Source organism: Euphorbia lathyris, chromosome 6 (assembly GCF_963576675.1).
Source record: "Euphorbia lathyris chromosome 6, ddEupLath1.1, whole genome shotgun sequence".
Lineage (NCBI taxonomy): Eukaryota > Viridiplantae > Streptophyta > Magnoliopsida > Malpighiales > Euphorbiaceae > Euphorbia > Euphorbia lathyris.
In genome coordinates, this window is record NC_088915.1 from 80,793,125 (window position 1) to 80,821,008 (window position 27,884).

The window sequence follows — 27,884 nt, forward strand, 5'->3', positions numbered from 1 at the left end:
TAACAATACATAATATAGAGTACACTATTTGCCAGCAGAGTTTTTAGAACAACTTGCTTCACTCGATATTGTTGGTGGAAGCCGAGATGGAACTCGTAACATACTAGTACAAGTCGCTCGATTATGACCAGTTTGCTCGCATCTGGTGCACCTTGTCGGAGTTACCTCCTCGCCCCTTGACGGTATTCGGCTTTGATTTCTCGGACGTCCCACTCTAGGCGCAGCCTTTTTAGGAGGAAGCACCCGCCTAAGAGGCTCACAAACTTTCCATTCAGACTGGTGGCCTAGTGGATGTATGGGTTCATGGTACGACAATCGTACAGTCTCATTTTTGTAGTATCGATGCACCCACGCATATGCATTCTCTAATCGGTGCATAGATGCAATCTTACATACATGTCTGCATGGAAATTGTGACAATTGCCATTTCCTACACGTGCATGTTCCCGCGCGCAGATTCACTATTCCACCCTTACCTCGATCGCCGATTTCAAAATTGTGTGCATCAATGGGCTTATATGAACACTGTACGGACTTATTGACATGTTTATGCATCTTCTCGTTATAAAATGTGGACAAATATGTCTCCCATTCCCCTGCAAAAACATTTTCAATATGTGAGTACATAAGAACTATTACTATTATACCATGGACGAGGTCCTAATATCATACCTGCTTTTGTGGGTCTCTCATGAAACCATGCTTGAAGGATTGTCCTTATATACTCAACCAACAATGTGATCGGTAGACGTCTACCATCTCCCATTCTCGCGTTGAATGATTCTGATATGTTTGTCGTCATAATGTTATACCGGCGTGCGCAAAAGTACGCACGTGTCCATTTCTCTCGACGAGCTTCCTCTAAGTAGTCCGCTGCCCCCGGACTTATACTACGAAGTCTGGCGAATCTTTCCTGGAAATCAGAGGTCCGCCAGGCTTTTGCAACTTGCCAATACGCTATGTCTAACTTTTTCCCGCCCCCAAACTTAGCCTTCACATTCTGTTTCAAATGCTGAGCACAACTTCCATGTACCGCATTTGGATACACCATATTGATTGCATAATCAATGCTCTTGTTCCTATCTGATATTATGACGAGGTCTTTAACTTCACCAATACATTCTTTCAACCTGGTGAAGAAATAAGCCCATGATTCATTACATTCATTTGGCCCAATTCCGAATGCAAGAGGGTAAATTTGATTATTACCATCCTTTCCAACCGCAACATAAAGTACCCCGCCATACTTGACCTTTAAGTGTGTTCCATCTACACATATAACGGGGCGAATATGTGCCTTAAAACCCCGGATTGAAGCACCAATGGCCATGAAGAAGAATTTGAAATTATCTTCATCGTCAGTTTCAATATGTGTCACCGTACCTGGATTAACAAATTTCAGTGTCTCACAATAATCAGGTAACAACATGTACGATTCTTCAGGTGTACCACTCGTGCTATCTACCGCCCAACATCTTGCTCTCCAAGCTTGCATGTAAGATAAGTTGATTGAAAATAATTTTTCAATCTCCCAAATGATGTGACTTGGACGGTACACCCGATTCTCCATATCTAACTTCTCACTAAGTATGATACCTGCTACTCGTTTCCCCGCTTGCCTGTGATGTGGCAATAGTTGTCCACCCCTATCACAAGTGTGACTGTCCATACTGTCAATTCTCCGAAGTATGAACATATCTGAACCGAGTATGACTCTACCTCTAGCCCGCCACTTGCATGTGTCAACATGCTTGCATCGGACCTCAAACAAGGACTTAGTTGATCTGTGCACCTTCCATTCGAACATATTATCAATTGAATATCTCCCAAGTGCATCTTGCAGTTCTCGTTTGCTTTTGAACATATCATGCGCCTTCAACCCATCACCCCCGGAAGATCCTGTACTTTTGATCGGAATGTCTACATCCTCTGGTACTTGTGGAACAAAACGAAATGGATCCGTTCTCCTTCTCATTCTTGCATCATCATCAATCTCATGCAAACTTGGTTGAACATTATCAATCGATGGTTCTGAAACGGATCTTTGGCGATGATCGTTATCATATACGTGATCATCATTGTCAAATCCATTGTAGTCGTTATCGTATCCATGGTCATCGTTATAACATCCATTACCATATTCTTGATCATCCCCGTGCACTACATTATCATACCCACAATTGTGATCCAATGTAATATCGTCTAGCCCAAGAGGAGATTGGGTATATGGATTCATGACATGTTTTGCCGGACCACGAGTCTCAATTTCTATGTTAGGTACACAATAACTTATTCTGGTTGCCTCTGCTTCAGCAACATTTTGTGGACTGAATTCACCAACAGTTGGTCGTCTTACTTCTGCAACAATTGGACGTTTTACTTTCGCAACATTTTGACGCCTCACTTCAGCAACCATTGGTCGCCTTACTTCCGCAACACTTGTTCGAGAAGTCATAGTCACATATAATGGCATCACATCGGGTTTATTCCATCTACAAAACTCAACGAAACCAGCTATATCACTGTCATCCACAATTTGTGCTAATCGTCCAAAAAGTTTATTTGGACCGTATGTTGTGTGCATTGCCATTTGTATGTCAAAATAGGTTGCATCAACATTCAGGGAAGCGTGAATTCTATCTCTCAAAGTTTGGTAATCAGTTGGGGTTGTAAAATGGAGCACCTTAGATTGACCACCAACGTATATCATAGTGTCCATGTGCCCCTCTTTTTTCCATTCTCCATCCCACGAAACCATACACAGACAAATATTCGGGGTGGACATATTTCTGCATTACCATAAACACATAAGTAAATTATATATTATATTATTGTAACTAAACGAAGAAAGTTAACGAAAATTATATATTATTGGTATTCACACTTCAAACTATGAGATATGCCGATATATGTCAATGCAACTTGCATATAGACACATATCGGCGCATAGACATCGATACGGCTCATATATCGACGTACATCGACGGAATATGAATAGCCGTTTTTCTAGAATGATCTGTTAAGCGGTGCCTTAAATGCATGTAATGATCACTTTGACTATCACGCTAAGCATTAAATACGTCGATATATGCCGATACAACATAGATTTCAACACCTATCGGCACGTATCTGCGAAGTATTATCGGTATGAATGTCGATACGGCTTATATATCGACGTATATCGACGGAATATGAATAGACGTTTTTCTAGAATACTCTATTAGTGAGCATTAAATGCAGGTAATGATTAATTTGACTTTCACTCTTCTTCGAATGTCACTCTTATTCGAATATCACTCTATAGTCTGTTGAGATTCCCCATGCATATTACAGTTCCTTCATCTATAAATAGACTCATTACCTGTTCATACTTTATTATTCATTCTAGTAAACTCTTCAGTTCTCAAGTTTATCCAAAAACAATGGCAGCGACACCACCGGGATCACCAGCGTCGCCACCACCACCACCACCTCATCATCTGCCTGAGTTCGAAGAACTCATGGCTTCTTTCATCCTCTCGTTCCGTGATGGAGACACGGACGAAATCGTCAGGTTCATGAGGGGCATGGCACACACCATGTCTTGGGCTGCAGAAGAGACGTCTGACCTTCTGGAGTCAGTCATGGCCCAAAATAGGCGGTTGAGGAGGACAGTAAGGCGCCTCAAGCGGGACTTGGAGAAGTCCAAGAAGGACTATGCTGAGGTGTTAATGGGTCCTGAGTACCAATAATTGTGTTTTTTTTGTTTTTAATGTTTACGTACTTATATTAGTTGTTCTGTGTTTGTTTCTTTTTTTTGTTTATGTATTTTGTGTTTGTTACTCTGTTTTTTTCGTTTTTTTTTATGTTTTATGTATTTCTTTCCTTTTTAATATATAATATAAAATTATGGTTATGTTTTATGTGCTTTGTGTTTGAATTTTATGATTTAGAATGGAAAATCACACATCTATGTATGTCGATATGCATCTTGTATCGACAGTATCGACAAATATCGACAGTATCGACAAATATCGACAGTATCGACAAATATCGACACTGTCGATAAAATCGCAGATTGAAGTTCCAAATCAACTGCATCTTCTTACAACAATGTCACTCATTTTAGGGTTTCGCACGAACAGTAATAGCATGAATAGACGACACCAACGATATACATTGGGTTTCAGACAAACAAACCGATACCTCAACAATGAATAGGACGAAGCTTTAAATATTGTAAATAAATGAAAAACTTACATGATTGTATATAAAATCTTGAAGCACACACTGTGGGTTGGATTGATTGTTGATCGTTGCCTGTAAATTGATCCCGTTCTTTAGAGAGAGAGAGAGAGAGAGAGAGAGAGAGAGAGAGCGGGACGAAAAGGGAAAAATGGGGGGAAGACAACGTTATAAAAAGGTTAGAGATGAGGGTAAGGTTGGAAATTAGTTAATGAAATGTGTTAGTTTTGGTGAGATTTTGAAAGTGTGTTAGAAATGAAAACTAACCCCTTAAAAGGTGTTAGTTTTGTAATTGTCCCAAAAAAAAGGGCTCAATTTTGTAACTAATCTGCTGTTTTTTCCCTAATAAACATAATAAGGTTAATACATCAACTTGTCCATATTATATGGTTGTCTCCTTTATTTTGGTGCTCTTTGAACTTGTTTTTAATAATTTATTATCCTTCAAAACTACTTAAAGTCATCTATTGTCAGCAACTCACAAGATATCCCTAAAGTTTAGAAATTATGATCTGTTTGGTTTAATTGTTAGCTAGGAGTGGATACAGTTCAGTTAACCGATCCATGAGGTAATAAAATTAATCGAACCAAAACTATCGGTTTTAACCAGTGGAACCGAAACCGGTCCAAATATATCGGTTAACTGTACGAATGGTTAACTATTAATTTCAGTTAAGTTTTTAATTAACAATTTTTAACCAATTTTCAACGATTAACCATAATTTTTATCCAAACCTAAAATTTTAAATAATATTAAAATACACATAATTTTAAATCTCCAAACAAAATGAATTTATAAAGTTCACAATTCAAACATAAGTTAACTTAAGTAAATAAACAATCCATCAATTAGGTTATACAAAACTTACAAGTTCACATTTAAAACATTCATAAATTCAAATATTCAAACTTAGTAATCCCAAAACATCAAAGTACTTGTTACAAGTATAATTCATCACGTCTTTTCGATCATCATTCGTCAATTGTGCAAATAGGATGATAATTAGTGATACAAAAGTCCTCTACAAAACAAAACAAAAATATAGTTAAACAAAACTTAAATAAATTTAATATAACAAAAGTAATAAAAACATAAATTTATTAAATTCATGTTACCTAGGTTGATTGACTCGAGTTGTTCTAGTATATTATCTAAATATATCGGTTGAGTAGAACATTTTCAATTAAATACTTTGAAATGAAGAGCTTCCACAATTCTAGGAGTTAAAACACTTTGAAATGAATCAAGCACACGACTGCCAGTGCTAAAAGCAGATTTAGAAGCAACTATAACACATAAATAGCCAACACATCTCGAGCTATCATAGCAAGTATAGGATATCTAAGTGCATTTATCTTCCACCAATCTAATGTTTCAAAAGAAGCTGTAGTTGTCTCACGAATTTCATCTAAATACTTTTCCAATTCAGATTTTTTTCAAGCCTAAACCAAAACCATCGGTTCAGATTACTGATTTTCGATTACTGGTTTGTTTTTATTTTTTTGCCCACTCCTATTGTTAGCTAATATTTGTTTGCTGTTGTAATTATTTATTTATTATTAGCTGATTAATTATTAATGTTTGGTAAAATTTTAATTAACTATTGGTGTTTTTCTTTTTAAAAAAAATTAAATATTGTTGTTAATATCTAAAATGTGTAATATGAACATTTTTTAAATTAATCAACAAATAAATTATAAAAATAAAAATTGTAATACACAAATTAATAAAAAATAATCTAAATAACTAAATAATAATTTATTAAACATAATAAAACCTTATTCTTTCGTCAATAATATTATAGAGATATGAATAACATTAAAAAATGCGTTTTATAAAAATAAGAAATATAATTTTATCAATATCAAATAGATACAAACAGAAAATGAGCTTTAAGTGAACAACTCAAAAAATTGTGAAATATTAAATATCCGTTTGTTTTACATACTGTTTGTTGTTGCTATTTTTACGGTTTTAAAAAAGCAGACATATCAAGGCAACATAATAATTATAACAAAAAATTGTGGATTCGTATCCATAAATGTTTTTGTCGTGTAAAAAAGGGATAGCCATAAAAGAGAGCCAGCTCTACAAAATCTAACTGTATCGTATTATCCAAAACCTGGGGACCCAACCCATAGTTTCGTCTATCCACAAAGTAGGTCCAATCCAACACCAAAGAATATTTTCCCCTCTTCTCATAGCTTAAAGCAACAGCTAACAAGCATAGCAGCAGCAAGAAGAAGAAAGACATGGAGAATCAAGAAGAAGATCCAAATAAATCAAGAGTTCTAAAGGTTGATTCTATGGAAACATGGGATTTCTATATTACTCAGGCCAGCAATCAAGTCTGCCCTGTAAGTTCTTTTTCCTCTGATTTTGTAATTGGGGGAAATTTTGTAATTAGGGTATGAAGTTAGGGGTTTTGTAGAGAGATTGTTTCCTTGTCTGGTTATTGAAATTGGGGAATTTTTTTTTATGATCACCACCTGTTTGTTGAATTGATGTTTGTAGATTGTTGTACACTTTACTGCTGCTTGGTGTATTCCGTCGGTGGCGATGAATCCTTTTTTTGAGGAATTAGCTTCAATTTATCCAGATGTCTTGTTTCTTTCGGTTGATGTTGATGATGTTAAGGTAATTCATTCATTTTCCGAACTAATTTTAATTTTGTTCAGCTTAATACATCAGTGCCTCCTGAATTTGGTACAGAAAACCGATTAGTTACTGAACTTTGAAGTTTAGAGATGTCTCATTAGCTATGAACTTGCTTAAACTGATCTTGAACTTGTTTAAATTGACCATTTGACCTCTCTAAACTTGCTTAAAGTTAAAGTTACAACTTATCTAAAGCTCCTCTTACTTTGCCACCTAATATTTAGGAGTTAATTATGTAACTTTAAGCAAGTTTGAAGTTAATAAGACATTTTCAAAGTTGAAGGATCGGTTTTTTAAGACAAGTTCAAGAGCTCTTGATGTAAAGTCCTTTGTTTCTATATTTTGATAGAAGCTGCATAAGAATTGACAGGCTTATTTGGTTCGATTATTGTTTTTTTATTGTTGATGTTGCAGATAGCTTTTTGACAGTAGTTTGTAGATGTTAGCTAATTTTTATACTTATTTCGGCAAAAATAAGTATAGACAGCTATTTTTTAATCTCAATCATTTAAAAATGTGGTCTTGCTTGGCAAGACCGAGAGTCTGTTTGTTTCACCTGTTTCTGTTTGTTGTTTGCTGCTATTGGGTTTGCTGTTACCGATTGGTAGTTGATATTAGTTGATTTTTCTGTAAAAAACAGTTGTTTCGAACTTTTACCAAACACTTTTTATCTCATGTTTAGACTTAAAAGGCAAAAAACAGTTTCGAAAATTGAAAACAAACGTACACTGAATGATTAAGACATGAAGAAGCATAATTAGGGGTCATGGGGTCCATTGACCTCGCCGGTGACACCTTAAGTAGTGCTATGGTACTCAAAAGGGGCTATTTCAGTATCTCTTTAGGGTCTGTTAATTCAACTGTTGTTGTTTACTGTTTATTAATGTTAGTTATTTGGTGTTGTTGATAGTTATTTAGCAGTTGTTTTTCAATACTTATTTAATACTCGATCATATATCTAATGTTTAGAGTAAAAACACAAAAAGGAGAACCAAACGGACACAGATTCTGTTGTAGCTCCGCCCCTACTTATATACACTACACACTTAGTGCTATTTTCGGTCAATTACATTTATGGCTCTTCAACTTTGCCTTTACTTTTATTATCGTTCTTGAACTCGGACATTAAAATTCCCGAACTTTAAGTTTTACTAACATGATGACCCTTTTTATTGTTGGCCAAATCAAAATGGCTAATGACAATCTCAAAATAGAAAAGTACAGGAATAGAACCACAGTTGGTGATTTTCGAAACCACCATTTTCGGAGCTCTCTCTATTTATAGACACTTTCTTACTCTTAACCAAACAACAACTAAATGACTTCAAAATAAATAAGTTCACGAATTAAAGTTTATTAAGATATCATTTCCATCAGCCCAACAATGTAGGTTTACATGCTATTGAAGTGTTTGTCTTGGTCAATAGTAAAAAAGACCATTATATTAGTAAAAATGTATAGTTTAGATGCTTTAATATTCGGTTTTGAAGTTAAGGGGCCACGAGTATAATCCGTTCTATTTTTGCATTTGTCAAAAGAAGGTTTGTTGATTGATATTTGGTGTGAATTGTGTATGATTTTGGAGCAGGAAGTGGCTACAAAAATGGAGGTAAAGGCAATGCCAACATTTGTGCTGATGAAGGAAGGAGGTCAAGTTGACAAACTAGTAGGAGCTAACCCTGAAGAGGTCAGGAAAAGGATTGATGTTTTTGTCCAGTCCTTTCGTATATCCGTTGCCTAAGAGAAATTTTACAGTACTCCGGAAGTAATATCCTGCCTGTATGACTAAGTTGTTGTAATATTTTCTGTGGTTTTGATTGATCACTTTAAACAAGATACATGTGATTGTGCTTTGCAAGTGTGTTTTCTTTCCTATCTATCTTCTTGTAATTAATTGTACACATTTTTCTTTTTTCTTTTTGGTTGTTGCTTTTTGTTTGTAATAATTTATATATCTTATAGTTTTGTGTAAATTTATCATGATTCATAGTTTTGATTTGTCGATAATCCATTCGAGGATTATTATTGATTATGTATATATAATTATATGGAATATATAGATCACATAATATGATTAAATTGTTAAAAATGAGTTATGTCAGATTACAGGATTTGTGTAATCTATAAATTATTCGAATTAGGGTTAAGATTTAATGGGTTTAGATTATAAACAAGTTGATACATTTAATCGGAAAAATAAATGGGCCGTGTTGTTGGTTGACTCGTCAACTTGTTATGACCCGTGTAATTATTGACGAATTGGTGGGTTGTGTTAACCTAATCCATTTAGTCCACTTACATTAAATATATTTATAAATGATATATGATAAGGTATTGATGGTGAACAGTTACAAGCCCACTGTGTCGAGAATGGTTCTTGGGAATACTCTGACAGCTAAGTTAGTGTCGGAAAGTGTAATAAGGTTCTTGGGAATACTCTGACAGCTAAGTTAGTGCCGGAAAGTGCAATAGAACAGTGAATGATATAAAGAGAGAGTGAATGACATAAAGAGAGAGAGAAGAGGATCCCTTTAGAAGATGTCACCTAGTTCCTTTTATAGACTTTGGTTATGGATGATAAGGGTCCATTTGTTTTAACTACTGTTATTGTTGCTTGCTGTTGGAAAAAAACTGCTTTTCCAAAAAGCAGATTTCATGCTTTTGAGGTGTAAAAGGCAAACAGGAGGTGACTGACGAAACATCTAAAACTCTCATTTTTCAAAGAAAAAGATAAACATGAGCATGAAAAGTAGCAACCAAATACTCCCTAAATCCACATTGCCCTTGAGCATGTAGCCGGCTGTGTGATTCGAGACCACCAAGTTGCGGTTCTATGTACTGGAGATGGATTTTAACATGTGTGGGATTAGAGATGGGCTTTGTGTAAGCTAGCTAATGGGCCTTACTTAGGTGCTGATTGGACTCACGAAATGGGCCTTACTTTGGTGCTGGTTGGACTCTCGCCAATATATATTAGGGTCAAATACACAATATTACAAAATTACAACTAAATCATATCATCAAACTTAATTCTTAATAGGGTAATTAATTTATTAGTCCTTATATTTTGATAAAACACACTGTTTAATCCTTGTATTTTCAAAAACACATGATAAAGTCCCTAACTTTTTTCTCAATGAACTGTTTAGTCCCTAACATTTTTCTCGGTGAACTATTTAGTCTCTGCCGTTAGACTCTCATGAAGATTTTGTTAGTCAATTTGGATTTGCGTTCTTCTTTTCATTTCCTTTAAACTCTAATGCATCTGAAATCAACTTTGAATGTTCTTCTTCTTGATTTTCTTCTTAATCGTTCAAATTCGTATGCATTGAGTCTTTTCTTTTTCTTGTTCTCCATACAAATAGCTTCTTTTAAATTAGACTTTCTCTTCTAAAGTTTGAAGGTAAATAGTAAAGGGTAATTTAGTCATTTCTGAAGTCATAAACGGTAAAAAAATATAACAAACAGACGGAAGGACTAAACAGTTCATTGATAAAAAGGTTAGGGACCTTACCATGTGTTTTTGAAAATACAGGGACTAAACAGTGTGTTTTGTCAAAATATAGGGACTAATAAATTAATTACCCTTCTTAATATGTCATTATTCTTTATACATTATGATTTTATACCATAATTTAAAAATTCTAAACTCTAATTTATAAATCATAAATACTAGAAAATATATTTTAGATTTTTAATTTATAAATTCCAATCCTTAAAATATATTAAAAATACTGATTTTACTAGTTTGACCTAATCCAAAATTATGACTTGATATAGTTGTAAATTGTTTTTAAAAGATGAATTTCTGTGTAATTTTCCCCATATGTTAGTATTATGGGTTTATAAATCATGTTTTTTTTAAAGATTTATTTATTTGTTTGTTTTTGAGAACATAAATCATGTTACCTTATAATATAATCTTTTCCTTTCCTATAAATTTTAATTTATTAATAAACTTTGTAACAAGTTAAATGGATCGATTTTCTAAACCATTCAATTGACTACAATTTTTATGATAGATTAATTGTGTCAAACTGATGGTATTATTTTTGATATATTCAATTCATTTAATTAAGCAAAATTTACAAAATTGACCAGCTAGAAATGTTTATTTATATTTTTAGATTGATAAAGACATACGTTATCAAACTAGACTTTTCAAATACAAATTGTTCCAAAAATATCCCTACAAAGTCTTCATTTTTTTCAACCTATCTTCTTCAACCTCATCTTCTTCTTCGTCAACCCATCTTCTTTCCAATCTAGTAAACAATTTAAAATGAAGAAGAGCAAATAACACTTTGAAAGGACATGTTTCAATCTAATAACAACGAAAAAAATAAACTAATAGAATCAAAACTCGATTATATATAATCTTAACGAAGAAGACAATGGGAAGAATTACAATACACTAATTGGGAATACATACCGTTACTTATAGCAACACTAAATTTTTTGAATGTTTAGAGTAAATTTAATGGTTCATAAATTATCATTTCGTTTTGCATTTTATGAAATGAGAAGTTATATTGGGTTCTCATTTTACGATTTAGGTTATCATTTCACGATTTGAGAAACTTTTCTGCTTCTCATTGTATAAAATGTGAACCAAAATCATATGAGAACCCAATATAGGTTCTCATTTCATAAAATGAAATTTGATTCTTATTTTATGATTTTGGTTCGCATTTTATGAAATGAGAAGCTTTTTTGGTGCTCATTTCATAATGTAGACCAAAATCATAAATGTGAACCAATAATCATAGTGGATACCAAGTACAATTTCGATTTTTCTCTATAGGTATCAACTATTTCGAGCTTAGTTTAAAATTTTAGAATGTGAAGCAATTATAATTTATATGTGTTCCTTAGAAGTGTTAGAATCAACATCAATGGAAAGAAATGTTCCAATTTGATCGTTTTGATGAGGTAAACATTAGTGGAACTTGCCATATTTTGAAAGCTTGCATTGAGTTTGTGATAGGTAGTTGAAGAATCTAAGAGTATTTTAGGTATACGAGTTAAAAATGTCTAGTTTGATAGCATCTGTTAAAATATGTCTAGAAAATGCAAATGGCCCTATCCGAATGCCTAGTTTTGTAAATTTCTCTTTAATTAACAGAGTTCATCCATATCAAATCAGTTAAATTTGATGTTATGTCAACACGTTTATTAGATGGATCATGTCAGAGCTGACTTTTAAAGTATAATATGAAAGCATGATTCAATACTATATGGATATTGTATGCTTTAGCTCTAGTTACATTTTTTTTGGATCTCATGCTTTAAAATGCATCTCTGTGTATTAGGAACATACCTTACTAATATACTTTAATAACTTTCTCTTCATTTTCAATGTTGGATTCAATTCATTTCCGCTCTCATCGCCATCTTTTAGGACTACTCATTTCTCAAACTTTTCACCTCAACATCACTCCTTCAGGACCAGATTATTATAGGTCCATCAGCTTTTGCTTGGTTAGTCTCTCGAACCAACACATTGTACGTGGAGAGTATGTTCCAATACTAATTGTAACATCTTGATTCAATACTATGTAAATATTACCCGTTTTAGTCCAGGACACATTCCTGAAGCCTCATATCTTTAAAATGCGTCTTCATATATTGAAAATACACCTTAGTAATATATGCTGGTCACTTTCTTCATTTCTAGATTTTTTTTTCAATCTATCACATCGTTACAGATTATCAGTAGTAGAAATCGACACGACATGTTTACGACCCAATAACCTATTTTGAAACCCTTACGGAGTGTTTGTTAGAAAGGATATAGGAGGTGAGATAGAAATAAAAAACACGAGATAAGTTATCCCGTGTTTGTTTGGGAAATAGAAGAGTGAGAGAGATGATGGATAAACCTCTTATCCCTCCAATCCTATACCTAAGAGGGAGATGGTACAAGGAGGTGAGATAAGCTTCTGCGATTTTAATAGGCAAAAAGCATCCTGAGGCCCCTGATCTTTCATTGTTTGGTGCATTAAGCCCTCGATCTTTTATTTAGACACATTAAGCCCCTGATCTTTCATCATTTGGTGCATTAAGCCATCGATCTTTCATTTAGACACATTAAGCCATTGATCTTTCATATATGAGTGTATTAGGCCCTTCCGTAAATCAATTAATATATAGGTTTATTAAGGGCATGTTTGGTTAGGTTTATATAACTGCAGCGTTTCGCATTTTCTCTGGACACTGCAACATTTTGGAGCTTTTCACGAAAAGCTCTTTTCATGAACAGTTGTTTGTAGTTACTTGTTATTGATAAAATTACCCTTCTTATTTCCACAAAATGTGCTTCAATTTTAACATTATTTTTATTTTTAGAACATAATTATCGAAAAACAAGGTTTTATTATGTTCAATAAATTTTTTATTTTTTATTTAAATTATTTTTATTAATTTGTATAATATATTTTTTATTTTAGAATTTGTTATTTTTAGAACATCATTTGTTGTCACACTAAACATGCCCTTAATAAACCTATATATTAATTGATTTATGGAAGGACCTAATACACCCATATATGAAAGATCAAGGGCTGAATGTGTCTAAATAAAAGATCGAGGGCTTAATGCACCAAATGGTGAAAGATCAGGGGCTCAATGTGTCTAAATAAAAGATCGAGGGCTTAATGCACCAAACAATGAAAGATCAGGGGCCTCAGGATGCTTTTTGCCATTTTAATAGGATAGAAAAGTCCATCTTATTCTTTAAATGTTATGTAGTTTAAATAAGGTTAAAATAGTAAAATGTATTATTTTATCCCTATCCCACATACCAAACATTGAATAATAATTCTCGACTATTATATTTTTATCCTTATCCCAACCATTTATACTTATCCCTCTCCCAACCTTTATCCTTATCTCTATCCCAATAGAATAACAAATTAATGCTATTAAAACCATCTTTAACGATCTGAAAATGAAAATTTTCAAGAATTAAAGTTGTTCAATGTCATATTTTCTAAGGAACTACATTTTCGATTTTCGAAAATCATTTTTTTGGAACTTTCTCTCTCTAAACATTAACTTTCTCTCTCTTTACCAAACATCATTTAAACAATCTCAAAATAAAAAAGTTGAAGAATTAAAGTTGCTTAGAATATTAGTAGATCTTAAAATATGTCATTTTTGAAGTCGTCAAAGGTGATTTTAATAGTATCAATCGAAAAAGTCCTTATTTTGTTAAAGTTAAAAATCTCAATCCTTGTTTTGATAAAAAGTAAACCATAATCCTTTATCTGAAAATTAGTGAAACTATAAGGGTTTTATTTGAAATTTACCCTAAAAAAATATGGAACAAGGGTAATTGCGAGAATGTTACGGTAATGATTATTTTTCTTTTGTTGGATTTAACTTGAAATCGAGATTCAATTGTATTTTTAAAAAAGATATTTGATACCAATAAATTTTAGAAAAGGGTTCAATTATGGTTGTAGGTAACTTTTTCTGTTTTTAATAAAAAAATATAATTTAAACTAACAAAGAAAGAAACAATAGCACAACCATTTTAGCAAAAGTGAACGGTATTAGGTGGGTGTAAAAGTAACTTTAAATTGATTTTTTTGTTAGACATGTTTACGGGTTTAGGTATTTGTTCAGCCACTTAGGTACGTTTCTAATGGATCGAGCTTGAATAAAGAAAATTGATATTAGATATAGCTCAACTCACGTCCACAAAAGTCTGCATATTCTAGTGCAACCCATCCTATTAATATTAATTACTATTTAAAAGGTGTCTGACGAGTTTCGAACCAAAAAATCAGACAAACTGTTAAAAAAACTTTAATAGTCCATCAATAATAGATGGACGTAATATTATAGGAATACTATTGTATAATAAACTTGTCCATGGCGGCGTGTTACAGGCTTTTATATCAAAAATTACTAAAAAGATATTAGAAAATTAGAAAAATTCTAAAACACATACTGGAAAAAATCGGGTCGGAAACGGGTTCGGGATATTCCCCCACGCACCTACATGCACCTGGCACGTGGAGTCCACGCCTGTCACATGGCGCATTGTGGTTGGGCACATGCGACACGTATCACTATGTGGTTGGCGCACGCCACGGAGCATCGTGCACTACCTTCCCGTCATCTGGTAGTCTTAAAACTCGGTTTGGTTTAGGATTTTCGGAGTCCCTAATCACGATGCCGAAGTCCGTTTGTCCTTACGACGAATAGAAAATAGGGTTTAAGACTGACATACTTTCGATTGAGACTAGAATTTGTATTAATATGAAACAGAAAATCCCCAACGTATTTAAAATGTCCTGATAGTACTTTCAATTTGTTTAAACTATAGTCAATTAATCTATTGGTTACAAAGAAATACACGGTATGCAGAAGGTATTGTTGTATGCATCTCGGAAAAATCAAACGAATTGATACGTAAGCGACGCGTTGAACTTGAACCGACACCTTAAAAAAGGGGTTAATTATTATTTTTTATTGTGAAAGGAAGAGTTCTTACAACTCAGCAAGTAACATCATTTTTTTTTATCAAGTAACATGATTGAATTTCATGGTGAAAAAAAAAAAAATCAATCAAACTCCATTATTTCTTCATATGTGTCAGTCAAGTTCGACGTGTCATTTATAAGTTAATTCGTTTGACTTTTCTAATATGCGTGCAATACACTTTACTTTTTTACAATTGATGGATTAATTGACTTTATTTTAACTAGTTGATGAGGCTATCAGAAAACTTTAAAGTTTGGAGTCTTTTGTTGCCTTCTATGGTTACTTTGTTTTTGACAAAGTACCATTACTTGGTGTGTTTTCACCATTGGATGATAAAGTATAAAATTAATCTAATGGTGAAAACACACAAAGTAAAGTTTATTTTGTAAAAAACAAAGTAACCATAGCCTTTACCCAATCTTTTTGGACAAGTTTATAAGGCGAATGATATACTCTTTCCATTCCACAATAGATGTCTTTCGAGATTTTTTTGTTCCATAATACATAAAGTTTTGATTCAATCCATCCACATAGCAAATACACTTTTATTTAAGTTACAATTTTATTTTGAGAATAAATAAAAATTAATTAGCAGATACAATTTTTTTTTTTGGTAGGAAGGGAAGGAAAAAAAAAAACAAACAAAAACCTAACCCGGGATCAGTCTAGAAAGACTGACCCCAATCCTATCCTCAAGAAGAGAATGTAACAGAAAAGAAGGAGGAACAGAAAGGGTAGAAACACCTAACATCCCCCCATGCCCAGCAGCTGCCAAGCGATCCGCCACGCGGTTTTGCTCCCTATAAATATGGGAGAAGGTAAGAGAATCGAAGGCAGGACGAAGCCTCAAGATGGCTTTAATGAGATTCTGACTCTTAAGACAAACAGCCTGTCTATCCGAAATCCTGTTGATAGCCTCCAAATTGTTAGACTCCACCAAAAGTCTTTTAACACCCATGCGAATGGCGAGTTTAATGCTAGACAAGATCCCCCAGAGCTCCGCAGTAAAGGAGGAGCCCGTACCTAAGTTATGGGTAAACCCAGCCAGCCAGGCGCCACCAGCATCCCGAAAAACTCCACCAGCAGCAATTCTGCCATTACTAAGGCAGGAGCCATCCGTATTCAACCATTAATAAATAAGTAACAAAACTTTTTAGTTAAAATTATTTGCATTAATGCTTGTACATTAACCTTATTAAAAAACATGTATTATTTAAAAAACATCTACTATAGAACTGAGATTATTAAAACTTAACAAAATTATCAATAAAAATACTCATTTGAGTCCCTAAACTAAAGTTTAAAAATCAATTATGATTTTAAATTATCAAAATCATCAATTAGATCTCTAAACTAAGTAAAATCATCTATTGAGTTCCATTCTAAGCAAAAATTATTAATTAGGCCCACATCGAAAATCATTTTTTTAAACAGTTTCAGATTCTTTTTCCCAATCCATTTTGAGCCAACACAGATATCATTATAGTTTATATCAAATAGTCACAGTTTCTGATTTTAGAATAGCATAAAGACTAAATTGATGATTTTTGCTTATTTTAGGGACCTAATTGATGATTTTGATAGTTTAAGGGTTATAATGAGTTTATGCCTTTTGTAAATTATTTATTTTATTTTATTTTTATTTGTACTTTATCACTTCGAGAATTGGAGAGTTTTTTTTTTTTTTTTGATTTTGTTTCTTTTACGTGTGGTGGTGGACTGAAATGGGACTTCCAATAGCTTTTGGAATCAATCTCTTTCCTTTCTCTCTGCCTTTTTCTTCTCTGCGTATCCTAACCAAATCGAATCTAATTCACTCACGTCGATATCTTCTCCTTGCGCCATAGGAACTGGTCGGAAATCTTGAAATTCCGGCGAAAAAATTGGAGGAAATGTGTTCTCCAAACGAAAATGGGAATTGGGTATTTGATTATGGGTTAATAGAAGATATTCCTGTCCTTGGTGGTGAGCTTCCTTCTCTTGAAATCCCCGGAGGAGCAATTTGGGCTTCTTCTTCCTTTGCTGATACTGCCTCTATCAGGTGATTTGATTTTCCCCCTTTTTAATTTCTAATAACGACAATTATTTTGCTGTGTTTATGGAATTCTTGTTTGGGTGATTATTGTTTCTGATGAAATGTATAAAGTTTCTGCCCTTTTTAGTTGTAGATTTTGTGTTCATGCTTCAGATTTTCTCAATGTTTTGTTGGATCGATAGAATTGGCTGCTGATTATTAGGTTACATTATAAAAATTAAATTATGTTCAAACAGGTCCTTAGTTTGGTTTTTCTATCTAAATTTAGTTTTTCTAATTAGAATATGAATTGAAAACTTCAATTCTATGTTGTATGAAACCTTTCCAATAGGGTTTCTGCCTATGTTGACCGGAAACTGATACCGGAAACCTTATTTCTAAGAAAAATTAGCTAGGAAACGGTAATGGAAGCGGGAAAGAAACGGAACCGATTGCCGAAACCCTAATGAAGAAGAGTTTCCGTGCAACATAGGTTTCTGCACTTTGTGCCTGTTTTCGTTTGAATGGCTATGTTTTAGAAATGACATTTTTCGTTTCCGTGCAACATAGCTTTAAGTGAATCCTATTAGCAAAATGATTATACTTTTAGTCATATATAAGTAAAGGTTGTTTACTTATTCATTTGTGTTGGGAGTTTTGGAGCTTGTATACATATGTGTGACAGCGTGAGCTTTTAGGCGTAATCGGTTGTAATTAGATTTGAGAGTTAGTGACTTGTGTACAGGATGAAGTTCTCGTTCCTCCTTGTCCGTGGACATAAGAAAAGATTGCCGAACCACATAAATCTCTTCTTCTTATGGTTGCATATCTAATTTCCTGTTCTGAATGTAAATCTTATTATAATCATCACCGATCCAATTTCTCCAATTTCTAACAGTAAGAAATGGTAATATTCCACTTCAAATGGCTCAAAATTGTCCGAGTATTTGAAGATTTTCTTGTTTCAATTGCTCATACTGGCCTTTCTTTCATGAATCTATTTGATATTGTAACAGTCGATTTAAAAATGTTGCAATTGTTGTTTGTTCCGTGTCTAAGTTCTTGTACTCTTAATTGGATATCCTCGTTTTCTAATTCATGTTCTTGCTTTTGTTTGATGTTTTAGTGTCGAAATCGATGGTTCTTTTGGGAACTCTGATGGTCTTAAGGAAACTGGAACTCGGAAGAGGTACTAATACTTTATATTTAATCATTTTCTTTGTCTATGGATGTTCTTTCAAACATTAAATTTGATTCTATCCAGTGATTCTGTCATTCAATTGACTTAATTTTCTTGATTAATCACAGAACGAGGCCTGGTGGATCATGCAATGTAAATGGTTCTAAAGCGTGTAAAGAAAAAATGCGACGGGATAGGCTCAATGACAGGTTTTAACTCTTTCTTATCTGTTTCTCTATTCCATAGTTGTTAAAGGCGCGCCTAAGGCCCCGGCTCCCAGGCGTACAAGGCAGTAGGCCGAGTGCCTTAGCGCCCCAAAGGCAGGCGCTGTCTTTGGATAATGGTAGACACCGAAATGGAAAAAAATAGAGAGAAGCAGATAACGAAAAGAAAAAAAGAGATAAAGAAGAAGCATACGATGGGAAAACAAGAGAGAAAGAAGTAGACAACGATAAATGTCACAAATACGTCTACTTCGAGTGCTACGCCGAAGGAAAATGCTAAAACACCATCTTCTAGTGTCCGGAGAAAAGCTCCTATTGGCTATGTTGTGTGGAAGCTGAAACTGAAACAGAAATGGACACTGGAAAATGTTATTTCTAAAAAACTTTAGCTAGGAAATGGAAACGGATACGAAACGCAGAAACGCTAATTAAGAAGAGTTTCTTCGAGATGAACAAGAAGAAACTGATTTTGTAGATGAATGAAGAGGATGAGGAGGATAAAATCCTTGAAGAAGAATTTGATGACGCTGGGGATGAGGAGAGTGACGGTGATGAATTTTAGTGTGCCTTGTGCCACGTAGGCTTGCAGTGCTAAGGCTCCGGGACACACTTGCGCCTTTAATAATTATGCTTTAATCCATACCTCTTTCCTTCTACATTTTTCCTTATAAGTCCAGTTTTACATTTCTGCAGGTTTATGGAATTGTCTGCAGTTCTGGATCCCGGAAGGCAGCCGAAAACGGACAAATCTCAAATACTGACTGATGCTGTGAAAATGGTGAATCAACTAAGAGATGAAGCTCAGAAGCTGAAGGAGTCTAATGAGAGCCTACAGGAGAAAGTTACTGAATTAAAGGTACTTCTGGAATTTCATAATATGTTATTTATTTCTGATCTGTAATCTAGAGTTAAATGCACAAAAACGGCTACAAAATTTTAACCCTTTATTGCTAAACCCATTCCTGTCCGATAGAACTCACTAAAATTCCCACCGGAATGATGACATAGACTCTGTATAACCCGTTAATTGGAGGTGTCATGATGAAAAATATGATTTTGGAGATGTCGCAGATGTTAGGCGGACATGATTTGGTCAGTTAACGTGTTTATACAACACTCTCATCGTCATTTCGGTGAAAATTGGTGAAATTCAATCGAAGTGCTACGTTAGAATACTGTTTGTGCTTTGAATCATCCCCTGTAATCTATGAATGCTGCTGGTTTGTTCTTTGACTTCTAATAAGTGAATTTCATCTGTGAAGGCTGAAAAGAACGAGCTCCGCGACGAGAAGCAGAGGCTGAAGACAGAGAAAGAGAACATCGAGCGTCAAGTAAAAGCGATGAGTGCTCCAGCAGGATTCTTACCTCATCCTCCGGCCATGGCAGTTCCATTTTCTTCTCCAGGCCAGGTTCTCGGTAGCAAGCTGATGCCGCCTCCTTTTGTCAGCTACCCTGGAGTTCCAATGTGGCAATTTCTGCATCCCGCTACTCTTGACACCTCAGAAGATCCCGTTCTACGCGCCCCGGTTGCTTAGATTGGCAGAGTTTTTAGGTTTGTATTCCCTCAACAAGGCGAAGCCTTTTTCGCCATGTTATAGGATTACCCGAGTTAATTATACCAATGGGCCTCAAACTATTAGAAATGGAATAGAAATGCCCTAAACCTTAAATTCTTAACGAGAAAATCATCGCCGTTTAACTTTATTTAATCCGTGTTCTCTCTATCTAGAAACGAACAAACACATTCGTTGGAGATGACATGTGGAAAATGAAAGCTTCAACGAATGTGTTTGCTGGTTTCTGGGGCAAACTACATGTGTGAAAAAGACATGCGCGAAATCAAAGTTGAACGGCTATGTTTTTTTCGTTAAAAATTTAAGATTTATGGCATTTCCGTGTCGTCTCTGATAGTTGGAAGACTATAAATATAATTAACCCATTAAGAATGCAGGAGTAGAATTCAAGGACAACCTTTTAATTTTCATTAACCATGTTTGTTATATTATGGCCAATTTTGCCTACTAAACCCGCTCTTTTCCTCTTATTCTTCGAAGTAGGAACGAGCAAATTCCGGTGATAATTGAAAATCAAACCGAAATATAATTTTATTTTGGTTTTTTATATTTTTAATCCGGTTTTAATCAGTAATTTATAATATTTCCAGTCTCCGTAATATGTGTTTTATATGTGTATATGTAATATTAACCGAATCCCGGTGCAGTTATTATACTTTGATTTTAATAATGCGGAGAAATCGGTTCAATAAATTAAAAGTTGGGTTCGATTCGATTAGATGTTCTACTCGTTACAAAAACTTGAAACATGACGCTAGGTGCAAAACCTTTAGTTATGGTGTTCCGGGGAGATTTAGTTCTCGTAATTTAACAGGGGAATTTGAATCCCATGTCGGTTCCAGATTGATAATTTCTCCAAACATCGATAGCTCCGAAACTCGTAATGAGAACCGTGCTCAAAGCCATTACAATACTAACTGAGAAAACAATAATGGAAGCTCTTCCATATTCTTGTATGGCTCTTTGTACTACCAGCAAACCAATAAGTGAAGCTACGAAACATATGGCTGCAAAGACGAGCACGGTGTCTGTATGTTGTATCCCGGATAACGAGTACTGGAATGCGGACATCGAAGAGGAGAAGAAAACCATGAAAGAACAAGTTGCTGCCGTTACCTGAACAACGACAATACAAACACTAGATGTTGAGCACTAATTCGATAATTGACAGAATACGAACACTACACAGTTTCACGAATTTACCTCAGGCGGTATTCCGACATGAAGAAGAAGTGGGCTTATAAGCATTCCGCCTCCTATGCCGAAAACTCCACCCAGTATCCCTGCTAATAGTGCCATTAGAGGGAAAACAATGTTTTGTGGTATTTTGTTTCGGGCTGAGACATCAGTGTCCTTCACAAGGAACTTGAAATATGAGAAAAGAAGTGCTAAAATGGACTAACGCTATGTTACATGGAAACGAAAATGTATATGGAAACTGATATTGAAAAGAGACCGGAGATAATAATTTTTTTTTTAAATAATAAATACCAAATATGTGATTAACATTGATTTACTTCTGAAAATACATTGCATTCGGGGAAATGAATTTTCTAGGAAATGAGTTTCCAATTTTCTTAAATTATGTAAATGTGACCCAGTACGTTTCATATAAGTTTTCGAGAGTTTCTATCTTTTGAAATGTTTCAAAAACATAAAAAGAAAAACACTTTAAAATCAAAGTTTCCGTCTTTGGTGTTAAGTGGAGAACCTGGAGAATTGAAGTTTGATTGTGGGTGTTTTTTCTTGTGATGAGAATCCATGCTGTAAAAATGATTGCAAGAGGAATTTGAAGTGATGAGAGAACCCAATATCCTACCCCACAAGTCTCTGTTATTGTAGTTCCCTGCACATATTTTTTAACTGTCATCAGTAAAATTATATATCCAAAATAAGTCCCAGTTCCCGTTCCCGACAGGGATGGAGAATCCCCAGTTAGAATCCTCGCAGAACAGAAATGGTGATTGTTTTGTCCCTCCCAAGTGGAGATGGACAGGGGCTGCTCCATATGCAACTCCCATATTCCATTCTTTTACAAATTTAAATTTAATATATATGAATTATAATTAATTCTTCAATCAACAACCAATTCAAGATCAAACCTTTTGACAATTTGCAAAGAACGAAACAATTAATTGCTATATTATTATTAAATTATGTACAAATTTATCCCTATCGTTATTGGGTGAAAATTGATTTAACCCTTATGTAAAAAAAAAAAAAAATCCATTCAAACCTCATCAACGAAAGATAAGTTTTTGTTTCAGGTGCAATTTTATGTTCTAGCTATCCTTTAATTTCTAGCATTCTGACCACTTAATAAGGCTTTTCTGTTACCGAACAAAAACTTATCATCCGTTAATGACGTTGAAATAGTATGACCTGGTGAATTTTAGGCTTAAAATTGTATTGTTTTGTATGTAGATGCTAAATTTGCTTCCCCCAAATAACCATATGGCTAAATTTGTAAATCATCCCTAATATTGTTAAGAGAAAAATTGTGAAATACTTTTGCTATTGTTGTTAAGAGACGATGACTACCAAAAAATGAGACAATTTGTGTCATTGTTGTCGATTTTCGAGTCCATTTATTGGATTGTATTCTTGTTTTTCTATATACAATTACTATTAAATTCAAATATAATATAATAATTATTTACAGGATAATTTTTAAACAATTGAAATTTCAATAATTATTGTTGTATTAAAATTAAAATTAGTTTTAAATTTTATAAAATAAAAATAAAACCTTTTTGAATCAAAACCGCCCTAAACGGAAGATCCTAGGCAGCCGCCTATGCAACCTCCCTCTGAAGCACGTCCATGGAGATAGGGAATAATGATGAAATGGGGAATGTAGATCCCACTGTGCTTGAACAAGAATAACCCATTTAGGCTTTGAGTACGAAAAATGAGAATCTCCTATAGATTAGAGAACAGGGATGGGAAATGTAATTCCCACTCTATCCCGCTCCATTTACATTCCTAAATAGATTTAGGTAAATAAACGTTTTAAAAGTACAGAGGATATAATTGAGGTAAAAAATAAAATGCTGTAAAAGGCTTTCATTTCAACCCTCTTAAAAGCTGGAATCTTAAAGAAGAAGTGGTTGCAGAATATGCAGAAAATACTTTTATCTGCTTCACTTATTATCTCATCTAGAATCGTATCGTTATCTAGTGGTCCTATCATATGCACATCAAAGTTTGTATCTTTGAAGGTCATCCCAATGACCCATAATGCCTGATTGTGACCAATTAGCTTCAACCCCAGGAAAAATAAAATGTATAAATAATATAAATATATATGTATATATTTATGATTTTTTTTTGGAAGAAATATATTTATGATTTCTTAAAATTACAGGTTTCTTATATTTTTATACTTGTCAGATCACTTTCTTAATGTCAACTATCAACTTATGAAAGTGACATATTGGTATCTAAACTTGCTTAAATTATACAATTGAAGCAAAAATCTAGTTTTGCTCTTCCATGTAGAATTTAAGGGGTGAAAATACATTTTTAAGCAAGTTTACGAGATATAAAGGACGTTTTCAAAATACAAGTGAGTGGTTAATTTTAGACTGTCGAATTGTATTATATTTAATTTTTGGTTTCACACACCATAATCTCTATCTACTTGCCAAATAGTTTGATTGACTCCTGAATGTTGAAGATGTCACCATTCACATTTCAAATTTAATCTTGTTTAAAGGATGTGATTAGCCTTATAGTGTCTTACTTAGTAATGCATAGTGGAGATTTGAATGAGTTGGAAGTTTAAGTAATTTTAAAAAGTCAATAACTTTAGAGGTCAATACGTTATTTTGAGCAACTTGTAAGGGGCAATATGCAACTTTAAGTTGAAGGAGCTAATATATGTTTTTTTTTTTTTTGATAAAAAACTAATGTATGATGATTCTAAGCAAGTTAAAAGTATAGACATCGGTTTTGTTTCAAGTTCGGAAGGTTTTTTTAGATATAGAGATGATGTGAAATGCTTTAAAAGTGAAGACGTTGGTTCTGTTTCAAAGTGTACATTTAGATAGAGAAAAATTATTGGAATAATAATGTGAGAGTCACGCTAACTTTACATGTGAAATGGCAGCAAATGATAACCAAAAAAAAAATACTTTTTACTTTTTAATTTAATTGTTTAAAACTGTTACCGACAACCATATATATATATATATATATAAAATATTATGTATCACATTTATATAATGTTATATGTAAAATTAAGTATTTTTTTTACCATCAAATTACTATTTGCAGTATTTTTTAAATTCTATATGAATTGGTAAAAATGAAAGTTTATTTGAAATAAAAAGAAAAAATCAATAATTTTATATATTAACAAAACATGAAATTTAGTAAACTATATGTGAAACTTGTTCATAAATAAATTTATCCAATATTTCATAAAAAAAAAAAAGGATTGGAGGCTTAATACATATGTTGTCACCTAAATGGAACTTTTCAAAATAATCTCATATTTTTATTTAATTATATTCAATAACTTTTTATTTTTATTCCGTTGCATTTAATAAACCATATTTTTATTTGTAACTCAATAGCTCATACTCTTATATCCAATTGTATTTTATAACCTCAAAACTTTAACTATTTGGTAAATTTTTAAAAATTCATAATTATTTAAAAGTTCATTTTCATTTAATGCTTGAATTTTTTTTATTTAAAATCGTTATCGATCAAATTTGAAAAAGTTAATAAAAAATGAAAATTTTACAAACTACAATGTTGCATTTGTAACGAAAAATACTATAAATACCCATCTACAAATCCATGAAACTATAAGACATCTATTTATAATTAATCTATATATTTATTATCCCTTAGACTTAATTTTTTTATCTAATTGAATTCAATAACTTTATATTATGATTCAGTTGCATTTCAATAATGGTTATTCTGTTCGATTACATTTGATAATCCATATTTTTATCTAATTCCATATTTGACATTTTTTTTTACTACACACTTTGACACGTGACGGACCAAGTATGGTATCTCATTTTTTCTATTCAACAAATTCTATTAAGAAATAAGTGGTTATTGAAAGTAACCGAATAAGAATGGAGGTAATTTAAATTTTTTAAAAGTTGAGGGGTCTGTTTGAAACTTTGTATCAAGTACCAAGAATTGGAAGATGACAAGGGAAGCCATTGATGAGCTCTATCCTAACTCTCAAAAGACAATAAACCGATCCAAATCACAACAAAAACTCAGAAAAAAAACTAATTTAAAACCTTAGGGTAAATTACACTTATGGCCACTGAACTTTATCATTTTAATATTATGGCCATTGGACTTCAATTTTTAACGGTATGACTATTGAACTTTATATTTTTTAACACCGGTGACCACCCAACTTTAACCAACTCCTCAAAATTACCGCTAACAACTTCAAAATGAAAATATTCAAGAATTAAAGTTGTTCTGAACGAAGGTTACCATGAAATCATATTTTTTATTTTCCAAACTCACCGTTTTTACAGCTTTCTCTCTTTAAAAATCCACTCTCTCCTAACCAAGCAACACCTAAATAACCCAAAAACGAAAATTTTCAAGAATTAAAGTTCCTTAGAACATCGTTAACTCTTTGAATTTTTTATTTTGAGACTGTCAACTGTTGTTTTGAGGCGTTAAGTGTAAAATTCAGTGACCATACCGTTAAGAATTGAAGTTCAATAGTCACAATATTAAAATGGTAAAGTTCAGTGGGCATGGATGTAATTTACCCAAAAACTTAATCAAAGAATTCTCGTACCTCTCCTCCATAACGATTACCACGAAGAACATACACGAACGAGAAACAAAACCAGATCAAAATCAAAACCCCAAATTTCATCCATGGAAACCCCAATTTCTCCCCCACTTCCTCCAAATCACTCAAAAAACAAACTTTAACACTCTCCATACCTCCATTCTCAAAATTCCCCTCTTCCGATTCCAATCTCCACTGCAAAACCCCATTCCTACACGTCTTCAAAGTACACCAACCCAAAAACCCCACAAACAAGATCGTAATAATCCATTCCGGAAAAACAACATTACAAATCACTCCAACACTCACCCCCAACATCATACAAGGTTGTGAAAGAAGAGCAATGTCAAAATCAATTAGGTTTTGCTTCTTTCCCCCAAATTTAAGGACATGGTAGATCACATTAGCGACGGAGCTTGCTGTGACCATGAAAGCGGAGAAAGCTGAAGCTGTTTTGAGGTCTAGAGAAGCAACAATGGTGAGAATTGGAATGAAAAGTCCTCCTCCGCCAATGCCGCCTGCGCTTGAGATTGAAGCTGCGGCGAAGCAGAGGATTGATGGGAGGATTAGTGGGGGAGAAGGGGGGGTTGATTGGGGGAAAGTGGAGTGTGGGGTGGTGAGAAATGGGGGTGTTTTGGGGGGATTTGAAGTGGGTTGGGGTTGGGGTTGGGGTTGAGTGTGGGTGGAAATGGTGAAGATGGAGAGGGAGAGAGTGAGAAATGGGAGGAAAGTGAGGATCTTCATGTGGGTTGGAGGAGGAGATGTGAGAGTTTGATGGTATGGTTTTGATGGGTTGTGAATAATGATTTGTATATAGGTGTCTTTTCATGAGGGTGCATGATATGAGAAGATAAAACAAAATGTAATCAATTCATCACTCCGTTGCAAAAAAAAAAAAACGTAAGTTAAATACGGAAGATGTATTGCACGAGTTTTTCAAAAAAGTAAAACGATCAAAATCGGAGTATACGGTTCTAATATTAGAGAGGACAAGTTGTATAATTGAGCAAACAATAACTTTATTTTTAATCTATTTTTTAATTATGTAATTACATTTTAAGATGCATGAAATATATCTTTCGCATTTAACTTAATTTTTTTTACGACCGAATGATAAATTGATTACATTTTACGCAAGTTCATGGGGCTAACTGAACATTTTATATAAGTTGAGGGGGCTATCAGGACACTTTCAAAGTTCAAGGGACCAATCAAACTTTTTGGATAAGTTCAGGGGGCAAATGATGTATTAAGCCTTATATATATATAAAAGGCTTAATACATCATTTAGCCTCCTGAACTTTCAAAGTGTTCTGATAGCTCTCTCAACTTATATAAAAAGGTTTAGTTAGTCTTCTGAACTTGTGTAATATGTAATCAATTGATCATTCGGTTGTAAAAAAAGTAAGTTAAATACGAAAAATGTATTCCACGTGTTTTAAAATGTTACTACATAATTAAAAAATAGAGTAAAAATTACAACTGCAATACATCGATCTTGATTGTTTTACTTTTTTTTAAGACGCGTGCAATATATTTTCCACATTTAATTTTTTTTTTTTTTTTGCAACATTGATTGATTACATTTTGCACAAGTTCAGGAGGCTATCGGGATACTTTGAAAGTTCAGAGGGCCAATGAAGCTTTTTGGACAAGTTCACGAGACAAATGATATATTAAGTCTCTATAAAAAGCAAGTAAGTAAATAAAATACTTGAAACTCTC

General features: G+C 33.5%; 3 protein-coding genes across 3 annotated transcripts; 2 read left to right on the forward strand and 1 right to left on the reverse strand.

The window, feature by feature from the left end:
- Nucleotides 1-6,351: 6,351 nt before the first annotated feature.
- Nucleotides 6,352-8,856, forward strand: LOC136232895 (thioredoxin-like protein CXXS1). The gene is made up of 3 exons (XM_066022364.1): nt 6,352-6,582; nt 6,740-6,862; nt 8,472-8,856. The coding sequence occupies exons 1-3, from the start codon at nt 6,478-6,480 to the stop codon at nt 8,622-8,624; spliced, it is 381 nt and encodes a 126-aa protein (XP_065878436.1). The 5' UTR covers nt 6,352-6,477; the 3' UTR covers nt 8,625-8,856.
- An 8,230-nt stretch (nt 8,857-17,086) lies between these two features.
- Nucleotides 17,087-20,924, forward strand: LOC136232743 (transcription factor ILR3-like). Its single transcript, XM_066022124.1, has 5 exons — nt 17,087-17,417; nt 18,517-18,579; nt 18,699-18,779; nt 19,488-19,650; nt 20,057-20,924. The coding sequence occupies exons 1-5, from the start codon at nt 17,269-17,271 to the stop codon at nt 20,327-20,329; spliced, it is 729 nt and encodes a 242-aa protein (XP_065878196.1). The 5' UTR covers nt 17,087-17,268; the 3' UTR covers nt 20,330-20,924.
- Nucleotides 20,925-21,057: 133 nt separating this feature from the next.
- LOC136232742 (sulfite exporter TauE/SafE family protein 5-like) lies at nt 21,058-26,943 on the reverse strand. Its single transcript, XM_066022123.1, has 4 exons — nt 26,163-26,943; nt 22,080-22,214; nt 21,572-21,721; nt 21,058-21,484 (listed from the first exon to the last, which is right to left on the reverse strand). Exons 1-4 carry the CDS (start codon nt 26,901-26,903, stop codon nt 21,176-21,178), a joined length of 1,335 nt encoding a protein of 444 aa, XP_065878195.1. The 5' UTR covers nt 26,904-26,943; the 3' UTR covers nt 21,058-21,175.
- Between the last annotated feature and the right edge of the window lie 941 nt (nt 26,944-27,884).